The 22,720-nt window shown below is 31.7% G+C and overlaps 4 protein-coding genes across 5 annotated transcripts; 2 read left to right on the top strand and 2 right to left on the bottom strand.

Annotated features, from left to right (window-relative positions):
• Window positions 1-3,894: 3,894 nt before the first annotated feature.
• On the top strand, window positions 3,895-6,321 carry LOC115700637 (cytochrome b561 domain-containing protein At2g30890). Its single transcript, XM_030628248.2, has 4 exons — window positions 3,895-4,530; window positions 4,620-4,781; window positions 5,402-5,550; window positions 5,806-6,321. Exons 1-4 carry the CDS (start codon window positions 4,399-4,401, stop codon window positions 6,113-6,115), a joined length of 753 nt encoding a protein of 250 aa, XP_030484108.2. The 5' UTR covers window positions 3,895-4,398; the 3' UTR covers window positions 6,116-6,321.
• Window positions 6,322-6,558: 237 nt separating this feature from the next.
• Window positions 6,559-8,865, bottom strand: LOC115700638 (uncharacterized). The gene is made up of 3 exons (XM_030628250.2): window positions 8,468-8,865; window positions 7,052-7,120; window positions 6,559-6,935 (listed from the first exon to the last, which is right to left on the bottom strand). The coding sequence occupies exons 1-3, from the start codon at window positions 8,715-8,717 to the stop codon at window positions 6,640-6,642; spliced, it is 615 nt and encodes a 204-aa protein (XP_030484110.2). The 5' UTR covers window positions 8,718-8,865; the 3' UTR covers window positions 6,559-6,639.
• A 1,818-nt stretch (window positions 8,866-10,683) lies between these two features.
• LOC115699497 (protein VACUOLELESS1) lies at window positions 10,684-17,081 on the top strand. Its single transcript, XM_030626945.2, has 15 exons — window positions 10,684-11,634; window positions 11,778-12,068; window positions 12,197-12,336; window positions 12,670-12,775; window positions 12,873-12,965; window positions 13,107-13,196; window positions 13,290-13,403; window positions 13,567-13,674; window positions 13,843-13,916; window positions 14,642-14,696; window positions 14,865-15,046; window positions 15,809-15,938; window positions 16,144-16,246; window positions 16,496-16,593; window positions 16,702-17,081. Exons 1-15 carry the CDS (start codon window positions 10,849-10,851, stop codon window positions 16,855-16,857), a joined length of 2,526 nt encoding a protein of 841 aa, XP_030482805.1. The 5' UTR covers window positions 10,684-10,848; the 3' UTR covers window positions 16,858-17,081.
• Window positions 17,082-18,651: 1,570 nt separating this feature from the next.
• Window positions 18,652-22,720, bottom strand: LOC115700802 (3-hydroxyisobutyryl-CoA hydrolase-like protein 5). 2 transcript variants are annotated; one of them, XM_030628455.2, is made up of 16 exons: window positions 22,408-22,720; window positions 22,244-22,297; window positions 22,028-22,111; window positions 21,841-21,909; window positions 21,170-21,233; window positions 20,987-21,060; window positions 20,810-20,893; window positions 20,597-20,681; window positions 20,434-20,519; window positions 20,031-20,152; window positions 19,853-19,913; window positions 19,652-19,750; window positions 19,463-19,564; window positions 19,326-19,367; window positions 19,054-19,160; window positions 18,652-18,946 (listed from the first exon to the last, which is right to left on the bottom strand). In XM_030628455.2, the coding sequence occupies exons 2-16, from the start codon at window positions 22,277-22,279 to the stop codon at window positions 18,892-18,894; spliced, it is 1,170 nt and encodes a 389-aa protein (XP_030484315.2). In that variant the 5' UTR covers window positions 22,280-22,297; window positions 22,408-22,720; the 3' UTR covers window positions 18,652-18,891. The 2 variants fall into 2 exon arrangements, with proteins under 2 accessions (XP_030484315.2, XP_030484316.2); XM_030628456.2 differs by having other exon boundaries at window positions 22,412-22,720.

Here is a 22,720-nt window from a genome sequence, read left to right as displayed (position 1 = left end):
AATTATATAGTATCTATCTTGAAAAATTCTTAACTTTGAAATCTCCACATAATTAGTCTGCATGGATACTATTTTGAATATACACTACCTTTTAGATTACGTGTTTACTTTCCTCCATGACATAACACAATTCAATCATATACCCACCATTAAGGGAGAAAATTCATATATATAACACAAATCAAACCCGTGATTGGTCTAGATATATATATATATATATATATATAAATATACATGAGTCTACTCACTATACTACTATTACATGCATATAAAGAAATTATGTATAGCTTTATTAAAAGTCCAAAAGTAAAGATAAGTCCAAAATTAACCATTCAATAATGATCTAGTATATAAGAAAAAAGTTAGAGAAGAAGGGTTTGTTCAGTTGTTGTAATCCTTATTATGAGCTTTATCCCTTTAGAAATGATATATTAATTTAACACACCTACTAGTACTAGATTAGATATATATAATATGCTTCAAAATGACAACATTTAAATTGATTTGTGTGACATGTTGAGCTTAATTCATGTAAATAATAATATTGGTTCATAAATCATACTTCAATTTCAAAAATCTTTGGTTTATATATATAATAAATTAAGATGAGCATTTAGTCAATGTTGACACTACATTTTAACTAAATTAGCTATCATTGTTACTTGAGAGGTTGATAATTTTTCTATAAAGCTCATGATTAATATAATAAAAACTCAAAAATCTCACATGACATGTTAACAGCCAATGGGGAAACCATATCATTGGCTCATGTTACGAGCCAACTTAAGTGTCATATGCTCCCATGGACCCATTTTTGTTGTTTTTGGTATTAATTACATACACTCTAGCTCAAAATAATTTCTATCTCTTAGTGTAATTTAAATAGTCTTTTTTTCATCAAATTTTGTTTACTGACTAAAATATTACTTGTCTTAATTCTATTCTAGTTAATTAATATAAAATTTTTACCACGTCTTTCATACTTGCAGTCAAAGTCATGACTCACGAGTACTTTAAGAGTTCATTTGGTACGTTGTATTACATTACATTACATCGTATTGTATAATATTATATTGAATTATATTTTATATAATATTTTTATATAAAATTTATATGTGATATTAACTTTTACGGGCATTTAAATATATAATGTTTTAGTATAAATTAAAATTAATTTAACATAGTATTATTATTATATAAAAATATGATATATAATAATTCAATATAATACAATACAATACATTACGACCTAATACAACGTTCCAAACGAGCTCAAATATATGTAATAATTAAATTAACCTTGTTATTTAAAACAGTTAGTTAGTTGACATTAGTGAATTGTAACAGTTTCTTGCTTTTTTTTTTTTTTGATCTCTTGTAATTCGACTGATATATAAATATGTGTGTCTCAAGTCAGTTCGCTTTGTAGGCCCGGTACTACTTGTTAATTTATATTTTCGTATTGTGCTCAAATTCGTGATGTACTTTTACTTGGGCTACTCTATTTTTAGGTTAACCAGTTTTCTTATACAGCTAGCCTAGATTTCAAGCTCCAATAATCTACTATTATTTTACAATTAATAAATTAATCACTAAATTATATATATATTTTTTATAATTTCAATTATTTTTTTATAAATTTTCGACAATACTTTACACATAATTATATAAAAAATTATCATATCATGTTTTTGAGCTATTCTATTTATACTTATGTGTCGTGTTTTTAGATTTATCGTAGTGTGTCGTGTTTAAGTTTATTTTTTTTTCATGTCGTGTTAATTTACAGTATCGTGTCGTGATCATGCCAGTGCCTTCCAAACTCTATATATTGGAAAAGAAAAATGGAACAATTAACTTCTTTCTCTCATTTAATTTAACATGTTTAAACAAGTGAAATTCGGTGGATTTTAACTAAATTGATGGTAATTATATATAATCACAAGAAGAACAGAAAATTGATGAGAGAATCTATTTTATCTTCCCTAAACAAGAAAACAACAAAGCCTATATATAACTTCCAAATCATCATCATCATGAATACAATTAATCAACAAAGAAATGGGACCACCCATACAACTTTTCTCAACTTTATTTTTCATAACAAAAAAGGTATGCATTAACAAACAATATTATTGTTAAAATATATCGATCGTTAATTTGTTTCCATGTATCACAGATGAACTTGTATATACTGATTTTTATTGGGACCATTTTCTAATACTGTCATATATTGAATTTATTATATATATATATATACATATGCTTTTCTTATGCATTACATAAATTACCCCAAAAAGCTAAAACATATATATTAGTGAATATAATTTTTCAACAGCTTGGATTAGCTAGCCTGTGTGTGGTGATGATATATATATATTTATATATATATATATATAAATAGAAGAGAAGAGAAGAGATGAAGCAATAAGCCCACCAAATATTAATTAATAAAATTAAATAAAGAACAAAAGTGATGGGGAAGCAACAAACCATCACATATAATTTTCTGCAATGCTAGCTTGACCCAATTCAATACTTATTAAGCTTTATTTTCTTATCTCTTTATTTCTTTATTTTAATAAAAGAAAACATTATAAATGATGGGAAGAACAGTGTCATTCTCAATAGTAATCACTTTAGTACATGAGGTTTCTGTCCACATACATACAATATTAATTAATATATATATATATAATATATGTATAGATCTTTGATAGCTACAGATATATGTTCCTTTTATTCACGTAATAAATTTAATGTGAATAATCACATCACATAAGAATTCTTTTATTTAGGACTATGTTTGTAAGTTAAATTTTGATAGTAAAGAAAAATATAAGGAAAATTTAAGGAAAAAAAATGTAAAAAGAAAAATAAATTTTTTATGTTAGATATAATTTTTATTTATTGAATCAGTATTTTTTTTAATGCACAATTGTTCCACTTTTCTTTTTTTTTTTTCTTTTCAACATAGCCTAAAAGTTGGAATGATCATAACATTTAAGTGTCTCTTGTAGAAACACGTCCTCATAAAAATGTAATATATTTAAAAAGAAAGATTATCAATTTGTAAAATTTATATAATATATTTTTTTTCAAAAAAAAAAAAAGAAGAAGATTTTGCAAATCAAAACAATCTACCACACCACATGTATTGAACACTGTTATTTTGCCTAAAAAAATATTAAAACAAAAGAACTTTGGGAGAGAAAGCATCTCATAAAATAAAACAGAAAAAGAAAAAGTAATGTCCCATTCCCAAAAATTGTTTTTATTTTTTTTATTTTTTTAAATCACCCAAAAATTGTTATTGATTGATCCTATGATTTTTCAACTTGTGCTTAAAAATATATTATTTTCCACTCTCAATAAATAAAGCTTTTACTTTCATAAAAAAAAAATAAATAAAGCTTTTGACTTTGTTACATTATTTTCTACTGTGTGGGTTGGCATGATGAAATTATACATAAATATTATAGTTTTTCCTGTTTTTGTTTCATTTCAAAACTCATATAATGTAATACATTAATACATATATATATATATATATAGTAGAGTGTCAGTAGTGGGAGGCAAAAGATAATGTTACACAGAACAATACCAAAAAAACAATCCACTTTTTATATATATAGGTACATACATATACTAACAATTTCATACAACTTTGAAAACCAGACATTCCATTTGCTCCCAAAAAAAAAATTCCCACTTTCTTTTTCCCATATACCACCAATTTTTCCATCTTTTTTTTTTTAAAAATAAAATTAAAAAAAAGGCTGTCAAAGTTGAAGAAATACCCCACAAAGAAGTTGAAATCTCAATCCATTCCCATTCCCCACTTCTCTTTATTTTTTTTCCACTTTCTTTATTTTACTCAAGTATGTATTTTTTTTCTTCTCACCACCTAATGCATCAACAATAATATCCATGCAATTTATATATATACACACACACAAACACATACCTTTCCATCTTTAAAAAGATTTCTCTCTCTCTTTCTTTATAAAAAAAAAACCAAACTTTGAATATTTGAGAGCTCAAGTGTGAGCCATCTTTTTTCTTTTGACACATATTTGATCTTATTATTAGATTTGTATGGCAAGAATGGTTAAATGGGTCAGCAAAGTTTCATTTTACTGAGGCATAAAGATGACACAACTCTGACATTTTCCTGAGAAAGAGAAAGAAAAATTAGGAAGAAAACAATATATAATCAAGTGGGCACACTACTACAATTTTGCTTCACAAAACCCAAGTAGTACAATGCTGTGAAGCACTATTTTTCACTTCTCTTTGTAGCTGAGCTGATCAAAGTTCACAGCTTTATATTATCATATATCAACACACAAGAAGGTTCTTTCACTTTATGCCCTCTTTTCTCTTCTGGTTTTAAAGATGGGATTTTTATGTATTCAAAAGAGTCTTCTTTTTCTTCTTCTTCTTATTCTACCTCTTCTCTGTTCATCTCAAGAAATTAATGTGAAAAGAGTAGATACTATTATGATCGACAAAGACAACATCATTAAGGTATGTTTTCAATTTTCTCATTTAATTTTGATCTTGGTAAATATGTAACACTAACACCCCATATATGTATATATCATTATTAATTACAGATGGATCATAAACTATTGCTTAATATTACAATTCATGGATTTCTTCTTTGGGCTTCAATGGGATTTTTGATGCCTATTGGGATCCTCACTATAAGAATGTCAAACAGAGAAGAATGTGGAAGAAGGCTTAGAATTCTTTTCCAGATTCATCTTATTTCACAGGTAAGACTTTTTACATTAATCTTTATTTATTAAATTATTTATAAGAACATAGTAAAAAAATTACCATGTTATTATAATTTATACAGTCTAGATTAACTAACCCAATTGTGTTTTTTAAACCCATTTTTAATAATTTTATTTTGTTTTTGATTAAATTACTTTACAAACAATATCTCTACAGTTTTTCAAAAGATACCATTTATGCTTTGAGACTTTGTTTATTGAAGATATATACCCCACAACTCAACTTTTAATGATGATCATGAAAGAGAAATTAAAGCAAATATTAATATTTTATGTAGCCCACTGATTAATTTGTTGGATAACTAAAAAATATAAAAAATAAACAAAAGTATCTAAGGGAGATTATAATGAACCTTAGAGATCAAGAAAACACAGTAGTACTGTTTAGTATTTCTAATTTCATTAAATTATCAAAGCCAATCTCTGATCTTATTGTTACACAATTATGATGTTAGGTGTGTCAATATATAAATTGAGTCACAAATAATTAACTTTTTTTTTCTTTTTTTCTTTCCATAATGATTTAAGAAGTGTTTTTTCATTCATTTATTTATCACTTAATTAATTAAATTTGTCCCTTTTTTTTGGCTGTACAGACTCTTGCTGTACTTATTGCAACAGCAGGAGCAGTTTTATCCTTCAAAAACTTCAACAACACATTCAACAATAATCACCAAAGAATAGGAGTAGCATTGTATGGAATAATCTGGTTGCAAGCCCTTATTGGGTTCTTCAGGCCAAACAGGTAACACTCAATTAATTAAGGCTAATTAGAATTTTTCCCTATTTCCGTTAGTCTTTTACATGTATTAAATTATGTTTATCGAACTTTCACCCACGTCATGGGCCCATTGACGAAAATTCTTAAATCCAACAATCTCAATAATTCAAGGAGAATTTTTAACGACCTGAAATCAGTTTAGTGCTCAGAATGGCCAAATCAATATTTCCCTATTAATTTGAAACATTATTTACAATTGTTGGGTTTTTTTCTCTACAGGGGAGCTAAGGGAAGGAGTGTTTGGTTTTTTGCACATTGGATTCTTGGAACTACAGTGTCATTATTGGGAGTGTTTAGCATTTATTCAGGTTTACAAGCCTTTCATGAGAAAACATCAAAAAAAGTATGGATTTGGACCTCACTTTTCACTATTGAATTATGTTTCATATGCCTTTTTTACCTCTTTCAAGACAAATGGAGTTATATACAAAAACAAGGAATAATCTTGGGCACTACTACTACTACAAATCCAATGGCTGAGGCTCCTCCAAAAGAAAAACAAAAAGAATTGAGTCTTGTTGAGAATTAATAATATAGTATAGTATATAGTAAAGTATATTAATTAATTATATATTTACTAACCAAAAATCCATTTCTTGTTTCTTTTTTTTTTCTTTCTTTGTTTATTAATATTCTCATGTGGGACACATTGGTTTTTACAATCCAGTGTTGGGGGTGTTTGAAGTTTGTATATTGGATTGTGTAATGAAAATTTTGAACCTTTATTAGTTAAAATTTGTAATGAGAGATAATAATTAACAATGCAGTGCAAATTTTTTTCAAATTCAATTTTGGTAATCATAGCAATCCCCTAAATTTCTTGAAATATATTCAAGGCTCAACCATATAATCTTTGACATTTTTAAGATTTTCTCTAAATAAATATTAGTCAAAAAAGATAATGATTCTAAAATTTATGATTATGTAATATTCTCTAACCTTAAATGATTGAATTGAAAATACTTAAGATACTTTTAGACTAATGTAACAACAACCATTAACAACCTAATAATTCTTATCCTTATATACATATTAAATGTAAAATTTTGACAATTAAGGAAAAAGCTGCACATAACCAGTTGCAATAGCAATACCCAATATTATAATAGGGGGAAGGATTACAAAGGCACCAATTGTGGCAAAGAAAACAGAGTCATTCCTTTGAGAAACTTCATTCATGTAAGTTTGTCTTTTGATATTTCTCTTCTGTGAAATGGTTAAGAACTTTGCACTCACTTTCTTCAAATTCTTACCCAATGGTATGCTGAAATCACCATCTCTGTCCCGAACAAGTTCGACAAGTTGATCGCGGATGCTTAGCTTCCCAGTCTTACCATCACTCTCGTAACCTGTTCATCGTTAGGGTATTTTGGTCATTTTGAAAAATATTTTGACAAAATTTGAATTTGATGTACTATTTCGAATTATTTAACAAAATAAAAGATCCAAACTGGTAAAAGTTTACCTGATGGGCTAGTAGTAGAGGAAAGTTGCTCCAAAAGATCAAGTTGTGAACGAGCAGAGTTCAAAGGACCTTTTAAGAAAATTATATACATCAGAACTTTAAATATTAATAACATAAATTTATTATTCTATGATGATCTATATAAATAAATAAGCCAATTTTCTTGCATATGATATTAGCACAAAAAGTGCAGTTCTTCCATTAGTATTTAGCCAATGAATATAAATCTTCCTAGCCATACATTTAGTTTTTACTGATGATCAACTTATCTAGTTAAAATAATCTTATAGCTTAGTAAACTATGATTAATTGATTATGATCACTATTCAAAGTGGTGTATTTGGTTTATTAGTGCAACTCTAATGTGATTGCTAATGAATGTGACTGTCAGAAAAATAGAACCTATTGTTAAAAAAAATTGATTTTTCAAATGTAAATTACTCTTCTTTTTTTTCCTGATCGGTTAGTTTAAAAGTATTATATTTAAAAATTAAAAAATGAGTCATAGAAAATTGAAAGTAAAGTGCAACAACTCAAAGAGTCTCATATTCATAATTTATGAAAACATAATGTGATATATAAAATGCACAAGTTACTTGGTTTTGAGATTTTGAGATATATTTTAAATTCTAACATAGTATTTATTAGAGTTAGTTATTAATTATTATTGATGTGTGACAATAAAATGCTATCCTCCTATTATCAATTAGTTTTGAGATAAAATCTATGCAATTTAATCAGACTTTAATCACTTTTATTTTCAAAAAATAATTATCATTTTGAGTGGATGTTAGAAAATCTTGTAAAACTCCCACAACCTTGATCGTAAATTTTAACACATAATATAGATGAGAGTTTTAAGGATTGGCAACTATACTAATAGCACTAATTATTTATTTATTGAAAGGAACTAATAGCACTAATTAAAACCCATAAAATATTTCACTGAGAAGAAACAGTAAGCATGAATAAAGGCTTGGTTAAGTGGGTCGGATCGGGTCTGTCCCAACAAGGTGGCTCTGACCAGAATTATGGTTAGGAAAGGACCCATTTAGTGTAGCAATATTTGGCCCATGACCTGTTTGAATCATTCATAACCTAACAGAATCACAGGCCCCAGACCCAATAATATTTGTCATTGATCATGAGGTTTGGTTTAGATCATAACAAGTATATAATAGTTCTAGAGAGTAGTGGCCACCTACCACTAAATGCTCTCATCATAACTTGGTTGGTTTTATACCTCACCTTTGGATATGTGGCCTTAATTTATTCTAATCTTTTTTCCTTTTATCAAACAGATTCATAGATTTTCTAAAATAAAACAACCATATTCACCAAGTCAAATAATAAAATCTATACAATCTAAAAAATGATAAAACTAAAAGAAGAAAAATAAAGGTTTTTGTTACTTACCTGAAAAGGAATTAGTAGGAGATGGTGGTTCTTGCTCTGTAGTTTCAGTTTCAGTTTCAGATCCTCGAGATGAGTGGGCAAGTGTTCTAAATGAGTAAGAAGAAGAAGAAGAAGAAGAAGAAGAATGAAGCTTAATTAAGTGTTGATGAGTGTGTTTATTTGGTATGGAAGATGGTATTGGAATTGGTGGTGGTGTAGAAGAAGGGTTTTGGTAAACACAAGTGATTATTGCTCTTGAATTCATAGCCATCTTTTGTTCTCTCACTTGTTATTATTGTTTCACTACTACTAAGTTGAGATGTTTTGCTTTTAATTTCCATGGCTACAATTCACTTTCCTATTTCCAAATTTATAATAATAAAATTAATAATGTTTGTATTATAAACAGCCTCAGCCTCATGAGTTTATATGGGCCACAATTGATAAAAGCATTTCCTTCCACAAATATTTCCACATCACCTATTCCAATATGAAGAAATTACCATCACTATCGAATTTTATAAGTAGTTTACTTAAATATGATAATTTTAAATATAATTAATTTATATATTATTCTTTTAAGTATTTTGATAGCATTTTATATCCCATATATATATATTTATATCTATATATATATAAATTAAGTTTTTAAATCTCATATTTAATGTTTTTATTTGATTAGGCAGTTTTATTTGTCACTGATGTTGAAAAGTTGTCGGCGCCGAAAAAATCACCGAAATAGTTGTCGGTGTTAGAAAAAGCATTGGAGTTGCTGCCAACGACTTTTCCGACACCAGTAGCTACTCCGGCAACTTTTCCGGCATCGACAACAAACTTCGAAAAAGTCGTCAGAATTGGCAAGTTGCCGAAAAATACCAAGAAATTGGTTTCTTCATCAAGAAAAGAAATTAGTTTCTTGATGAAGAAACCAGTTTCTTGGTGATTTTTCCAGTGATTTTTTCGATGACAATGCCAATCTCGACGTTTTTTTGGCGTCGACAGTAACTCCGACGAATTTTTTGACACCGACAGCTACTTTGGAGACTTTTTCAATACCGGCAGCAAACTCCAGAAAAATCATCAGAACTGGCATTGTCGCCAGAAATATTATCGGAAAAATTACCATGAAGAAACCAGTTTCTTGATGATGAGTTAGAAGTATTGAAATGATGAAATAACTTATTTCATCATTTCAATACTTTAACACCCGGACCCAGACTCGAACTCGAAACCTAGGACCTAGACCCAGTTCCGGATTTGGACCCAGACTCGGATCCAGTCTCGGACCTAGACCATGACCCGGGACTCAAGACCCGAAACTAGATCCGAACCCGACCCGTAGTCGGTGTTTAGGTCGTGTTGATTGAAAATATATTATAACTTTAACAATCTATTAATACAAGTTAATACTAAACATAGTATTGTATTAAATAATATTAATAGGCCTCGTTTGGAATGCCGTATTAGGTCGTATTGTATTGTATTTTATTATATTAAATTGTATTTTATGCAATATTTTTATGTAAAACCATATGTAGTATTAACTTTTATGGGCACCTAAATATATAATATTTTAGTATAAATTAAAGTTTAACATAGTATTATATAAAAATATGATATATAACCCAATTTAATATAATACAATACAATACGACCTAATACGGCGTTCCAAACGAGCCCATACAATACAATACAATAAAACCAAACAAACCCTAAATAAATTTTTGAGAATATCAGATAATTATATTACATTTAGTAGCTACCAAGTTATAACCCTATGTTAATTAGATAAATACTACTTTAGTGTCATTAAATGTATATATATAAAAAAAAAATATCAGATAATATAACGTATTAAAAATAAAATTTAAACAATATATTGTACACATACTTATTTTATTTTACATAATTTAAAATTAAAACAATTTAATAATTCGTAAATAAACAAAAGATCTTTTTGAATAATATCCAAATACTTTCAAACATATTTTTCATTACATCTTCGTATAATAGTTATTCAAACTCTAAAAATAAGTCAAAAATTTTAGCTATAAACAAAAGTAGAAATTTAATCAAGTTAGACTAATAGTAATTATGCAAATCATTATTATAATATTCTAAATTTATGGGGTTTATTTGTAAATTTAAACGAAATAGAGTTGACTTTATAATTTTCAGAAAGACAGGGGAATAATTTAATTATACAAATTTAAAGTGCGAGTTTTCTAATTATCGGTTATTGTTTTGGTTTATGTGATCCTTTCTCTTTCCTCTCTGAACTGTTTCGTTCCCCAATTCAATGAACAGTTAACAGAACGAAGATTCCAAGCTCCGATCAAATCAATCAATGAAACCATAGCTCTCTCTAACCTTGCAAACCCAAATTCAAAACCCTAAATTCAATGGCGAGCGTCTCAGTCGCCGCCGAGTGGCAGCTCCTTTATAATCGCTACTACCGTAAGCCGGAGCTCTATCGAATGGCCTGGAAGCATATGGACCTCACTCGGAACAAGGTCGCCTGCGCACCCTTCGGTGGTCCAATCGCCGTTATCCGCGATGACTCTAAGATCGTCCAACTACACTCTGAATCCGCCCTCCGCAAGCTCCGTATCTTCAATTCAGCCGGTGTTCAGCTTTCCGAGACCGTTTGGAAAAATTCAGGCGGAAGATTGATTGGAATGGCTTGGACTGATGATCAAACCCTAGCCTGTATCGTTCAAGATGGAACCGTTTACAGGTACAACATTCACGCCGAACTTCTCGAGCCAAACATCTCCATGGGCAAGGAGTGCTTCGAGCAGAACGTAGTGGATTGTGTTTTCTGGGGAAATGGAGTCGTTTGCATCACTGAATCGAATCAATTGTTCTGCATTCCGGATTTCAAGAATCCGAAGTCTGTGCAGCTGGCTAATCCTGGGATTGAGGAGCCACCGCATTGTATGGCTGTGATCGAGCCGCAATACACGATGTCCGGTAATGTGGAGGTGCTTCTTGGCGTTGATGATGCTTATGTCTTGGCTGTGGAGGAGGACGGAGTTCAACAACTCGGCTTTGAGGTTCTGCGCGGGCCTTTGCAGAAAATGGCGGTGTCTCGCGATGGTCAGTGGCTCGCCTCGTTCACGCACGACGGCCGCCTTTTGGTCTTGACTTCGGATCTGCGGCAAGTCATCATCGAGCAAGATTGTGAGGTACATTTCTGGTTTTCGATTTACTGATTTTGCTACACGATCATATTGCTATTTACTGATTACTGATGTTTTGCATAGTTGCATATTCGAGTTGTTCATATATTATGTGAGAATGTGTCTTAAATTAGTTTGAGTGTGTACAGTCAGCTCTTCCTCCGGAGCAACTTTCATGGTGTGGAATGGACTCTGTGTTGCTCTATTGGGATGATATGCTCTTGATGATGGGGCCAAGAGGGGATCCTGTGCGTTATTTTTATGATGAACCGATAATACTTATCCCGGAGTGTGATGGGGTGAGAATATTGTCCAACTCAAACATGGAATTTCTACAACGTGTTCCTGATTCCACTGAATCCATCTTTAAGATTGGTAGTACATCGCCTGCCGCTTTACTTTACGATGCACTTGATCATTTTGATAGACGAAGTGCCAAGGTAGAGTTGCTAAACCAACCTATGTAGCTGATCTCCATTGGTTATTTTAGCAAATTACACTCAGTGACATCATAGTTATTGTAAATATATGTATACAAACCAACCAAAGTTTTCTTGGCTGTTGTCAGGCAGATGAAAATTTGAGATTAATTCGTTCTTCCTTGCCTGAGGCTGTAGAGGCTTGTGTTGATGCTGCAGGTCATGAGTTTGATGTTTTGCGTCAACGGACACTGCTAAGAGCTGCAAGCTATGGCCAAGCCTTTTGCAGGTTAGTTTGCTTTGATTGCTTTAAATGAGTTGACTTTATAGAGCTTACTTTTTTTTTTTTTGCAACAAATGGGAAATTTGGAGAATCTGTTAGTTTTTTCATATCATTAAGTGTAAACTATTTTTTGTTGAAATTTCTGGAATATTTTGGTAATAATTAGGCAATACAGAATATTGCAATGGTTACCTTGTCTTTTGGATTGCTTGTGTAAATTCAAATGTCATAAGCATGTCTATGCTTACAGACCCTGTAAAGTCTTAAATCAACTTATTTTAAAAGAATAAACATTTCTGATTTTTGCTCTCGTTAATGATATCCAGTTGGCTTTGACAGCAATTTTCAACGTGATCGGATTCAAGAGATGAGTAAAATGTTGCGGGTCTTAAATGCTGTTCGTAACCATGAGATTGGCATCCCACTTAGTATACAACAATATAAGGTTTTTCAAAACTTATTTTTCAAGTAATTGATTCCAATTCCAATTCTGAATCTTAATTTGTTTCTTGTTCTTGCACTGAATAACTTGTTGACTGCAGTTGCTTACAACATCTGTTCTGATTGGTCGTTTGATTAATGCCCACCAACATCTTCTTGCACTACGGATCTCAGAGTACCTGGGGATGAATCAAGTAAGATTTTAGACAAAGTTATTTTTCTCAAGGCACAACCTTTATGCTAAAAATGAATTAGTCTCAAACTTATTTCACTACGGATGCTGGGAAGTAGAAGTAGCTAGTAATGTATATTCTTCTATGACTGGCTTGATACAGGAGGTTGTGATAATGCATTGGGCCTGTTCAAAGATAACTGCTTCCTTGGCGATTCCAGATGCCACTCTTCTTGATATTTTACTTCATAAGGTTGTGAATCTTGTTTATAAATTTGTTTGATAGTAGCTAGTAATCTTGTTTACCAAACACTAGTATGAATGTGGTTTTTGTTTCTGTCTTCAGTTAAGAATATGCAGAGGGATATCATTTGCAGCAGTTGCTGCTCATGCAGATAAAAGTGGTCGCCGGAAGTTAGCTGCTATGCTTGTTGAGCATGAACCTCGTTCCTCTAAGCAGGTTTCTTTTCTTTTTTTAGCCACTAAAGGATTTCTTTTTCTTTGTAGGACAGAACAGGACTTGGCTTTCAGAAATTAGAATTTTGTGCATTCCATGCAGAGTAACAGTTTCATTAAAGCATTTGGGAAATAATTTTTGACATTCTCTATATTCCTCTGTTTAGGTTCCTCTTTTGTTAAGCATAGGAGAAGAAGATACTGCCTTAGTGAAGGCAACAGAAAGTGGTGATACCGACCTTGTTTATCTCGTTCTTTTTCACATATGGCAAAAGGTTATAATGCTGATAATATTCAAAAATCTGATTTTATTCTAAATTTGGGCAGTCTTTATTTCTGTTGATATGGATTTATTAAAAATATTCAATCATATAGAAAAAAGCACTTGTAGTTCCCCAAATACATTTATTCCTGAAGCTCTTTTTTTTTGTCGGTTGATGTAGAGGCCACCGTTGGAGTTTTTCGGAACGATACAAGCCAGAACTCTGGCACGTGATTTATTTATAACTTATGCACGGTAAATCTAACTTCTCATTTAGTATTATGTTCTATTTAATAATTTAGCATGCAAGGATTCAAGTGTTGAAAGGTTTTTATCTAGTTGTATTGACGGAGAGATGCAATGAGTGGCCTTCTTTCTCACAGAAAATTACTGATACTTGTACTTCATAAAATTAGATTCTCTTAACAAATATAGTTGTGTTGAATGATATTGGGAAGAAAAAATTCTGAGCTTGTAGGAGAAATGAATTGAATAAAAATACCAAGTAAAACCTAGAGGGTAAAGTTTTGACATCCGAGAAAAGGAATAATAGTCTGATAATATGGTCAGGCATGTGGTTTGCTCCCACAAGGTCTGAGGTTCGAATCCCTCCTGGGTACCTGTAGGGCAATTGCTATAGTTTCCTAGTCCTCAAATACTGTAGGCTTAGGAGGGAATCCTAGTTTCAAAATAAAAAATCTGATAATACATGCCTGACATGATGTTGCTCTGCCTCATTATGACGAGCAACAGTTAATTGATTTTCTTTATCAGACTATAAAATAATAAATTAACAAGTAGAAAAAAAAAAAGTTGTGCTCTTTCTTTTGCATGTTTTTTGATGGGTGTTTTACGAGTAGATGCATGATACATCCATGGGAAAGCCGACCTCATCTGATTATTGTGTCTGTTTTTCTTCTGTCCTGGCTTTCTTTTGTGCACAACTACTGATCTTCTCTTTCTTCTTCTTTTAATTCCAGGTGTTATAAGCATGAATTCCTGAAGGACTTCTTTCTATCTACTGGGCAACTTCAAGTATGTCAAATAAATTTCACAGTTCTTCTTTGTCTTTCATTCTAAATTTGGAAGTCATTTGGGTCTGTATTGAACTTGGCTAATTGAGTGGCCTATCTAGGCAGTGCAAATATACTTTTAATGTCTTTCACTTTATATTGAGCAATGTAAATGTCAATGTAATTGTAGGAGGTAGCTTTTCTTTTGTGGAAGGAATCATGGCAGCTTGGAAAAAATCCAATGGCAAGCAAAGGGTCCCCGCTCCATGGTCCACGTATAAAATTGACTGAGAAGGCACAAAGCCTTTTTTCAGAAACTAAAGAGCATACCTTTGAAGCAAAGGCTGCAGAGGAGCATTCAAAACTTATAAGGTCAGATATAGTTAATCTTACCTATTAAACTTTGACTGAAGTCACTAACATGAAGAACTAGAACAGTGCTGTTTATCACGTTAGGTTTCATGACAGAGGTTGTGTAGAACGTGTGATTTAATTGAGAGGGTCAGGCAGGCTTATGGTTTGTGGGTGAATTCCTTAAGGCCACCACCTAGTGAATAATCTCATACATCATTCTTCCTAAAAATTGTAGGGTTTGGCGGGTGTTAGATTTTGCCCTAAAGCCTGCTAAGAAGATGCATATGCCTGCAATTTCTGGGATATTGAAGAGAGAAAGAATGTGCTGCTTTTGGATTGATTTATGCAATAGTTTTTTGTTAAACCCTAGGATTAGTAGAAGAGGGTATAAGAGTAATTGTATATGGTGGTTATTGAGTGGGAAATTAGATAGTATAAATAGGTGAGTATAGGGAGTGAGAGAGTTATGCAATGAAATGAGTATTACCCTTTGCATCAAAAAGGCCTAAGGGCTCCAATAGCTTGTAACCAGTTTTCTGATCTTATTCAATATCACTCTTCTATATTTTCTACTGTTTGGCTACTGTTTTACTGTTATTGAGATTAATCGTGATCAAAAGGATAGTCGGTTCTTATCATATTTTTATAACAGGAAAACTTCACCATTTTATTTTTCTTCTGTACTCCTTAAGTATACCAGAGAGTTTTATAATTGCAAGATTCATGTAAATAATGCCAAAGGGGTCTGCTAACTTGTTTTTGTTACTTTTGCTCCTGCAGAATACAGCATGAGCTAGAAGTCGCTACCAAGCAGGCTATTTTTGTTGATTCAAGCATCAGTGATACCATTCGAACTTGTATAGTCTTGGGAAATAATCGAGCTGCCTTAAAAGTGAAAACAGAATTTAAGGTTTGTAGGCATACGCATACCCATGCCACCAACTGAATTACTGCTTTTGAGTTTGGAAGAGTGAAAAGGGGTTTGACTTGCATCAGGAATATATTTGTAATAGTGACAAAAGATAAAAACTTTTTCAATGTTCTTCTGTGATAGTCAGTGTGTCAAATAATCTGTAATCATTTTTATTTATTATTGGCTTCTGAACTTGTTTCAGGTTTCTGAGAAGAGATGGTACTGGCTAAAAGTTTTTGCTTTGGCTACAATCAGAGATTGGGATGCTCTAGAAAAGTTCTCAAAGGAAAAGAGACCACCCATTGGTAATTTTTCTTATTATTTGAATATTTTTAGTCTCTTTTAAATATTTGAGTTCTTCATGGTGGGAATCATAAACGAATTGCAAAACAAATGAAGATTAAAAAAAGAAGTATGTAAGGATGGATGTCTTTGGGGATCACTACATGTTTTATTTTTTAATTTTAATTTTTGGGGAGCCCTCGTGGTATAAATACTGTTTTTTCTTGACCATCTCATGACACACTTGCTGACTTCCTTTTGGCATCAAATAGGTTTTAGGCCATTTGTTGAAGCATGCATTGAAGCAGATGAGAAGGGAGAGGCCTTAAAATATATCCCAAAACTTGCCGATCCTCGAGAGAAAGCAGAGGTAAAACGTCTCTCGAGAGTCTCATCTGTTAACTAGTGTTAAGTCAATTACTTCATTCTACTGCTGTATTGTATGAACAACTTCCTTAAGACCATTTTTATTTTGTAGTCTTATGCTCGAATTGGCATGGCAAAAGAAGCTGCCGATGCTGCCTCTCAAGCTAAAGATGGCGAGTTGCTGGGAAGACTAAAATTAACATTTTCACAAAACGCTGCAGCTTCATCAATTTTTGATACCCTCCGAGACCGTTTAGGTGTCTCATAGTTCTCTCATTTATTTATCTTTTACGTTTTTATTTAAAGTTTATTGTTGTGTGGATCGTGTGCATAATCTTTTCCTAACACTGTAGTATATTACAGGATAAAATGTAATGTATAGCACAAAATGTTTCATAGAGAGTTTGTTTTGGTGTTGTTTCGTTGCCTTTGTTCTTTTTCTTTTATTGTGATTATATTATTAATCTTGATGTTTCTCATATCAACAATAAATTGTGTTTCGTACTGTTTTTAATGTATGGGATAATATTGCCATGCCATGAAATTTGAAAAGGGCCAATTTTTGGAGCAGTTCTCTTATACAGGTTGTAACAACTTGACTTCTGATTTTATTATTAATACAATGATGTACTCTAAGTGATATGTTTTCAAGTACATTAAGGTTTTCTTAAACACTTGTTTAAAGATGGATGTAATATGTAAAAACTCGTTTGCAGATGTAAAGATAAGCATCTTTCAAAACAAAATATGTGTTGAACACATACATAAGATGATTCTATTAAATACATAAAATATGTTTACTTGCTAATAGTTGATATACATTTATTACAAGTATTATTGATAATTTAGTATACTACAAGTATAGAATAGATGATGTTACATTCACGATGTACAATAAAATTTAAAGTGTAACTGTTTATCCACTTTTTCAAAAATTAATTTAAAAATAAATTAAGCTAAAGAAAATATATTTAGAAAGTAAATGAGATGAGATATTTATGTATCCATGAATCAATAATATTTTACTCTTTGGGCCATAGAGTATTTTACACAAGTGTGTTTCCCAGAATTTTGAACTCTGAAAATCCAACCCTTTGCATGAAGGGTTCTTGACATTTTTATAGGTGAAGGGTTGGGTTCTCAAGCTGACCTGAACTTGGTAGGGTTTGCCAAATAGAAATAAGCTTACTGATATGAAAAATATAATTAAAAATTGACTATTAGGCTGGGTAGGTGAGACCCAATTCCTGCCTTCTTTGGACACGAAGAAGGAGCAGGCGAAGCGTGTCGTTCGTAATGAAAAAAAGAAAGAGGATTGTGACCGTTGTCCGTACGGGACTGTACCATTTTATGGTGACTGTTGGGCGTGTGTCGCCGGTTTGTTGAGGACCGTTAGAATAACGGCCTTGGACAAAAAATGTGATCATCTTTTTTGCTGTGAGCCTTTCAAATGTCTGACACAGGAGACAAACTCTTAATTTTTTGGAATTTTTGTTGGGGGGCGTGCCACATAGGATTATTCCCAGACGGTGAACATTTTGCGACACTCTTTCGACTATTCTTCTTGGATGACCTTTACGGGTATCTGTCTGTATTTTTTTTTAGATATTTCACAATTTGAATAAGTATTAAGTATCAACTAATGTGAATGCTCCCAGATGCATTGGATGGTTTGACATCGATTCTCAACCCAATCAATGTAATAATTGGACTGATTAGAAAAATAATTGAATCTTTAGTAGAATTTTTTTGGACTGAATTGGGCAGATTGCTTTTTTTTTTTTGAATACCCATTAGCCATTTGGGTTCAAAGGTATCATGTGATTCATGACATGACCTACTCTTTTAAGGGCATCCGTTTCTTGCCGTAGGAAGAGATGATTTTAATGTGTCAATATTGTGATAAGTTTCAAATAATTTTTTAAAATTTAATTAGATTATTATTTCTATTTCTATTTTCTTTGGTTGATAAAAAAACTATTATAATTTTCATGTAAATTACATGAGTACGAAAACTGTAGAGAGATCATACTGATGGCCATAACATATTTCCAATTCCAAGTTTTGTCAAACACCACATACCATTATTTTATTTGATATGACACACTTCTTTATGCTTCAGCCAATAGTACTGAAGTGAGCATTTATTTTACTAGAAAGTTACAAAGCTAAAGATTTGTGACTTAGATTCCTTTTGACACTACAAGAGCTAAAGAAAAAAGTGTCACATAAACACACAAACCAGCCCTTCAAGATGCTAAACTTGGATGAGCAAGTTCATGTTGTTGATGAAGATTATTCCTCATTTTGTTGTCTTACATAAGCCATAGGTTGAATTCTCATATTTCCCATCCCACCTGTTTTTTTTTTTTTTGGCCAAAAGATTGTTGAATTAGTTTACTAAAGTGATATAATATAATATAGTAGGATGAGGTTTGAATAATATATAAACAGACTCAGTTACCTGCATTCTTCTGTTTCTGGAATCTGAAGCTCTAATTTTTCTTCAAACTGCTGAAATATAAGGTCAACTTTTCCTTCATCCACTTTGTCCAGAGATGGTGGAGACCACTAAATGAAAGAAAATGAAATCATATCATCTTTGACTTTGAATGTAGATGAATTTTGTTCATGAACACCATTTAGTCATACCAAATTTGTTTACTCAAATTTCACCAAATCTGTGTTTAGATATATATTAATAGAGAAAAGAGAAGATAATAGAAAGAACAATACCTTGGGAGAATTATCCTTGTCAATGGTCAGAGCCCTGATACCCTTTTGGCCAAAACAGAAAAAGAAATTTTCAGAAGCAGCCATAAGTATTGTTTCTAAATTTAAGCAATCAAATATGATCATAACTGAATAGTTACCTCATACACATCATTAGATATGGTGGCTCTTAATATGTTTATTGTTAATCTAAATTCCTTCTTCAAACATTCCGAGAGTGATTGTTTTCTACCTTCACGAATCTGGAAATAACGAGTTAATAGAGACAATGGAAGCATGAATCCAGTATGCATCTCTTCTTAAAACATAGAACTAGAAGAAACTCGTACCGATTTAAGTGTTACATTTAGTCCAGTCGGGGACGATCTTTTTAACCCTTTTAGAACAGGACCTATCCACCCATTTCCTTCTTTTTTGGATTCTACTTCCTGAAAGTATGCAGCAATGTCATATGGACCGTTTGGTGTCTAACCAAAACTGAAAGACTGTTAACTCACTAACATCTGTTACACAAAAAGGGAAGAGCTTACAAATGATTGTATGATCTCAGCCACAGTATCCTTTGAAAAACATTCATTAATAATAGATTGCCTGAAAAGTCAGCACAAAATTAACAGCAAAATATGTGGAACTTAGAGAATAGAAACCTTTACTATTAAAGATCTAAGTAAGAAATTGTAAATAAAATGACATTTGATGATTTCTTACTTGTTTAGAACACTTTCATCATCAAGTTTAACTTCCACGGAAAATTCTTCAATTGCTGATTTGACTGCATCAGCTTTGCCAGAATTTAAGCTTATCAATCGCTTTTCTAGCTCAGGTATTTTCTAATGTAACAAGAAGAAATCTTTTATCAAAACAAAGAATGGTTACAAACAATGATCCAACAAACCAATAACCTTGATGTTATTCAGTTCTGTGAAAGCATGTTCTAGCTTTTATAAAATCAAAAGCAACACTCCACATTTCTGTGTTGTATCGATTATGAATAAAGAGTTCCGGTTTCTTGTGATATTTGTACAAGTATTTTTGGTTAAGGTAACAAAATCAGGAGGAATGATTCAATGAGTTGATTTCAGTGGCAGAAGTGCATAGATCCATAACTTACCTCGGAAGGAACGAAATGAGTTGCCAGACCAATTGCAACCAATTCTTTACCATTCAACCTTGCTCCAGTCAAGGCCAAATACTCACCTGCATGTTCTACCACTGTTATTGTCTGCAGAAAAGAAACAAAGGAGAATCCTTTCCCTTTATATTGACATGCTTACCAAGGTTTCCGGGGAGACGAGAATGTATGTAGGAAAAGCCACAATCAGTATGAAACCCAATACTTGCTTCTGGAGTGGAAAAGACCTATTTAGAAAAGCAATTTGCAATGTGAAACCTATAGAGAAATTATAATGAATCACACCTACAAAGTGATATATATTTAAGATAAATTTAAGAAATGGTCAAATGGACAGGGAAGAGTAAGTGCCTACAGTTTTTTCTGTGACAACTGAGAATTTCAATGGGACCATTAATGATGCACCTCCACCCATTGATATTCCATGAGCAAGAGCAACCTGTGGATCAACATCAACATCTCAATTGTACATTCTATAAGTAAAAATGAAGAAAAATATTGTTTTTATCACAAACCAGTCCTGATTTGTTACCTGGGTTTTCTTGTATGTATGAATATGATAGCAAAGCCAGTACATCCTATAAACCACTTCCAAACAAGAGTCCTCTGCCACCAATAAGCTCAAAGGTAAAATCAATAACTTCTTCTTCTAATTTTCTCAGACATAAAAGTAAAATCATTTGTATGTATGAATGTTTCAGAGTTGAAAATTTACTTTCTGTCCTGCCATCATAGAACATTTTCAGATCTCCACCAGCTGAAAAAGCTCTGCCTGCTCCCTACATAAGATAAATGATAAAACAATTTAAGAACTAAACAAAAGTAGTTCTAAAACAATGTACCATTATCCTATACTAGGTGCGGCAAAATGAGTCAGATACGATAACACGAAATAAACAGGTTTGAATTTTCCTTAAATGAGTTTGGGTTATTTTCAGGTTAACACACCTAACCTGAAAATGATACAACAACGGCTTATTTGAAAGTATAACACTCTTATATTTATTACATGTAAGCTGCTGTATTAAGTTAGTTAAATAAGACATAAATATGTTAAATCGCTAGTGAATGTCATAAAAGGGTTGTAAACAGGTTAAACTGACAAGTCAACTAAAATTAAGCATGATTCTTTACATAAACAGTTTAAATGGGTTAAGCCAAGTCAAGTTAGCTCGTTTATAAACAAGTTTGGGTTTGGGTTTAAGTATTCGAAAAAATCAATAGGTCGAGTTTGGATTTGGCATTTGCTTATAACACCTAAACTTCAACACGTCACGAACACAACCCACAAACATGAATTGCAACCCCTACCCTATACCTATAAGGCTATAACTAAGCAAATCCAATTCTGAAAATTCAGAAGCACATAAGATAAGATCTACTGACCTTGATTAAAATAAGCTCTACTTTGTCATCTTTTTCCCACTTCTCCAAGTATTCTGCTAGTAGAGAAACCTTTTATGGGGTAAAAAAACAAAAGAAATGTTAGAAATCTCGAAACATATTTCCCCAAATAATGATAATAATGCAAGTAAGGGACTCAAATACTGAATACATATATATAAATATATACCACTCTTGATGAGATGACATTCAATTGACGGGGTCGGTTCAGTGTGATTAACCTCACATGATCTATTTCTTCTCCAAGAACAACCTAACAATCCATTCCCAACAAAACCCACATTCTGATTAACAATACCATTCTCCATAATTTTGAAAATTTTCAAAGTACCCATCAAATGAAATGAGGTAAAGAACAACAACAGGAATAAGGTATCTTAGTTACCTCTTCTTCATTTGGCTTTCCAACTTCTTGTGCCATTGATATGATTAACTGGGGCTGCACCAAAACAAGTAATTGAAACCTTATTCATTCTAGTTCATCATTTATCATGTAATTTAATAAAGAATCAAAACACTAGAGCAGAAACTGGAACAAAACTTAGTTACTTACTCAAATGAAAAACAAAACAGATGGGTTTAAGAAAGTTGAAAGCTTTAATATAATTGAGCTGGAAATGAAGTGGGTTTTTGAAGAAGTGGTTAAGTTTGGAAGAAGAGCAGATGATGAGGTTGGTAGATATGGAGATGAGAGTACTAAAGAAAATTTTCTTCTTCTACTCTACCTACCTACCACCACCTAACATATCCCCACTGAATGATTCATTTTGCTATGAAGTAGTACTCATAATAGAATCATTACTCTATATGATATGATACTTAAAATGAATACCATTCACTAGAAGGAAAAAAAAAATGATTA

The sequence above is a fragment of the Cannabis sativa genome, chromosome 8 (genome assembly GCF_029168945.1).
Source record: "Cannabis sativa cultivar Pink pepper isolate KNU-18-1 chromosome 8, ASM2916894v1, whole genome shotgun sequence".
NCBI classification, from domain to species: domain Eukaryota; kingdom Viridiplantae; phylum Streptophyta; class Magnoliopsida; order Rosales; family Cannabaceae; genus Cannabis; species Cannabis sativa.
Note: the sequence above shows the minus strand (reverse complement) of the source record. Positions and strands in the feature narration are given on the sequence as shown.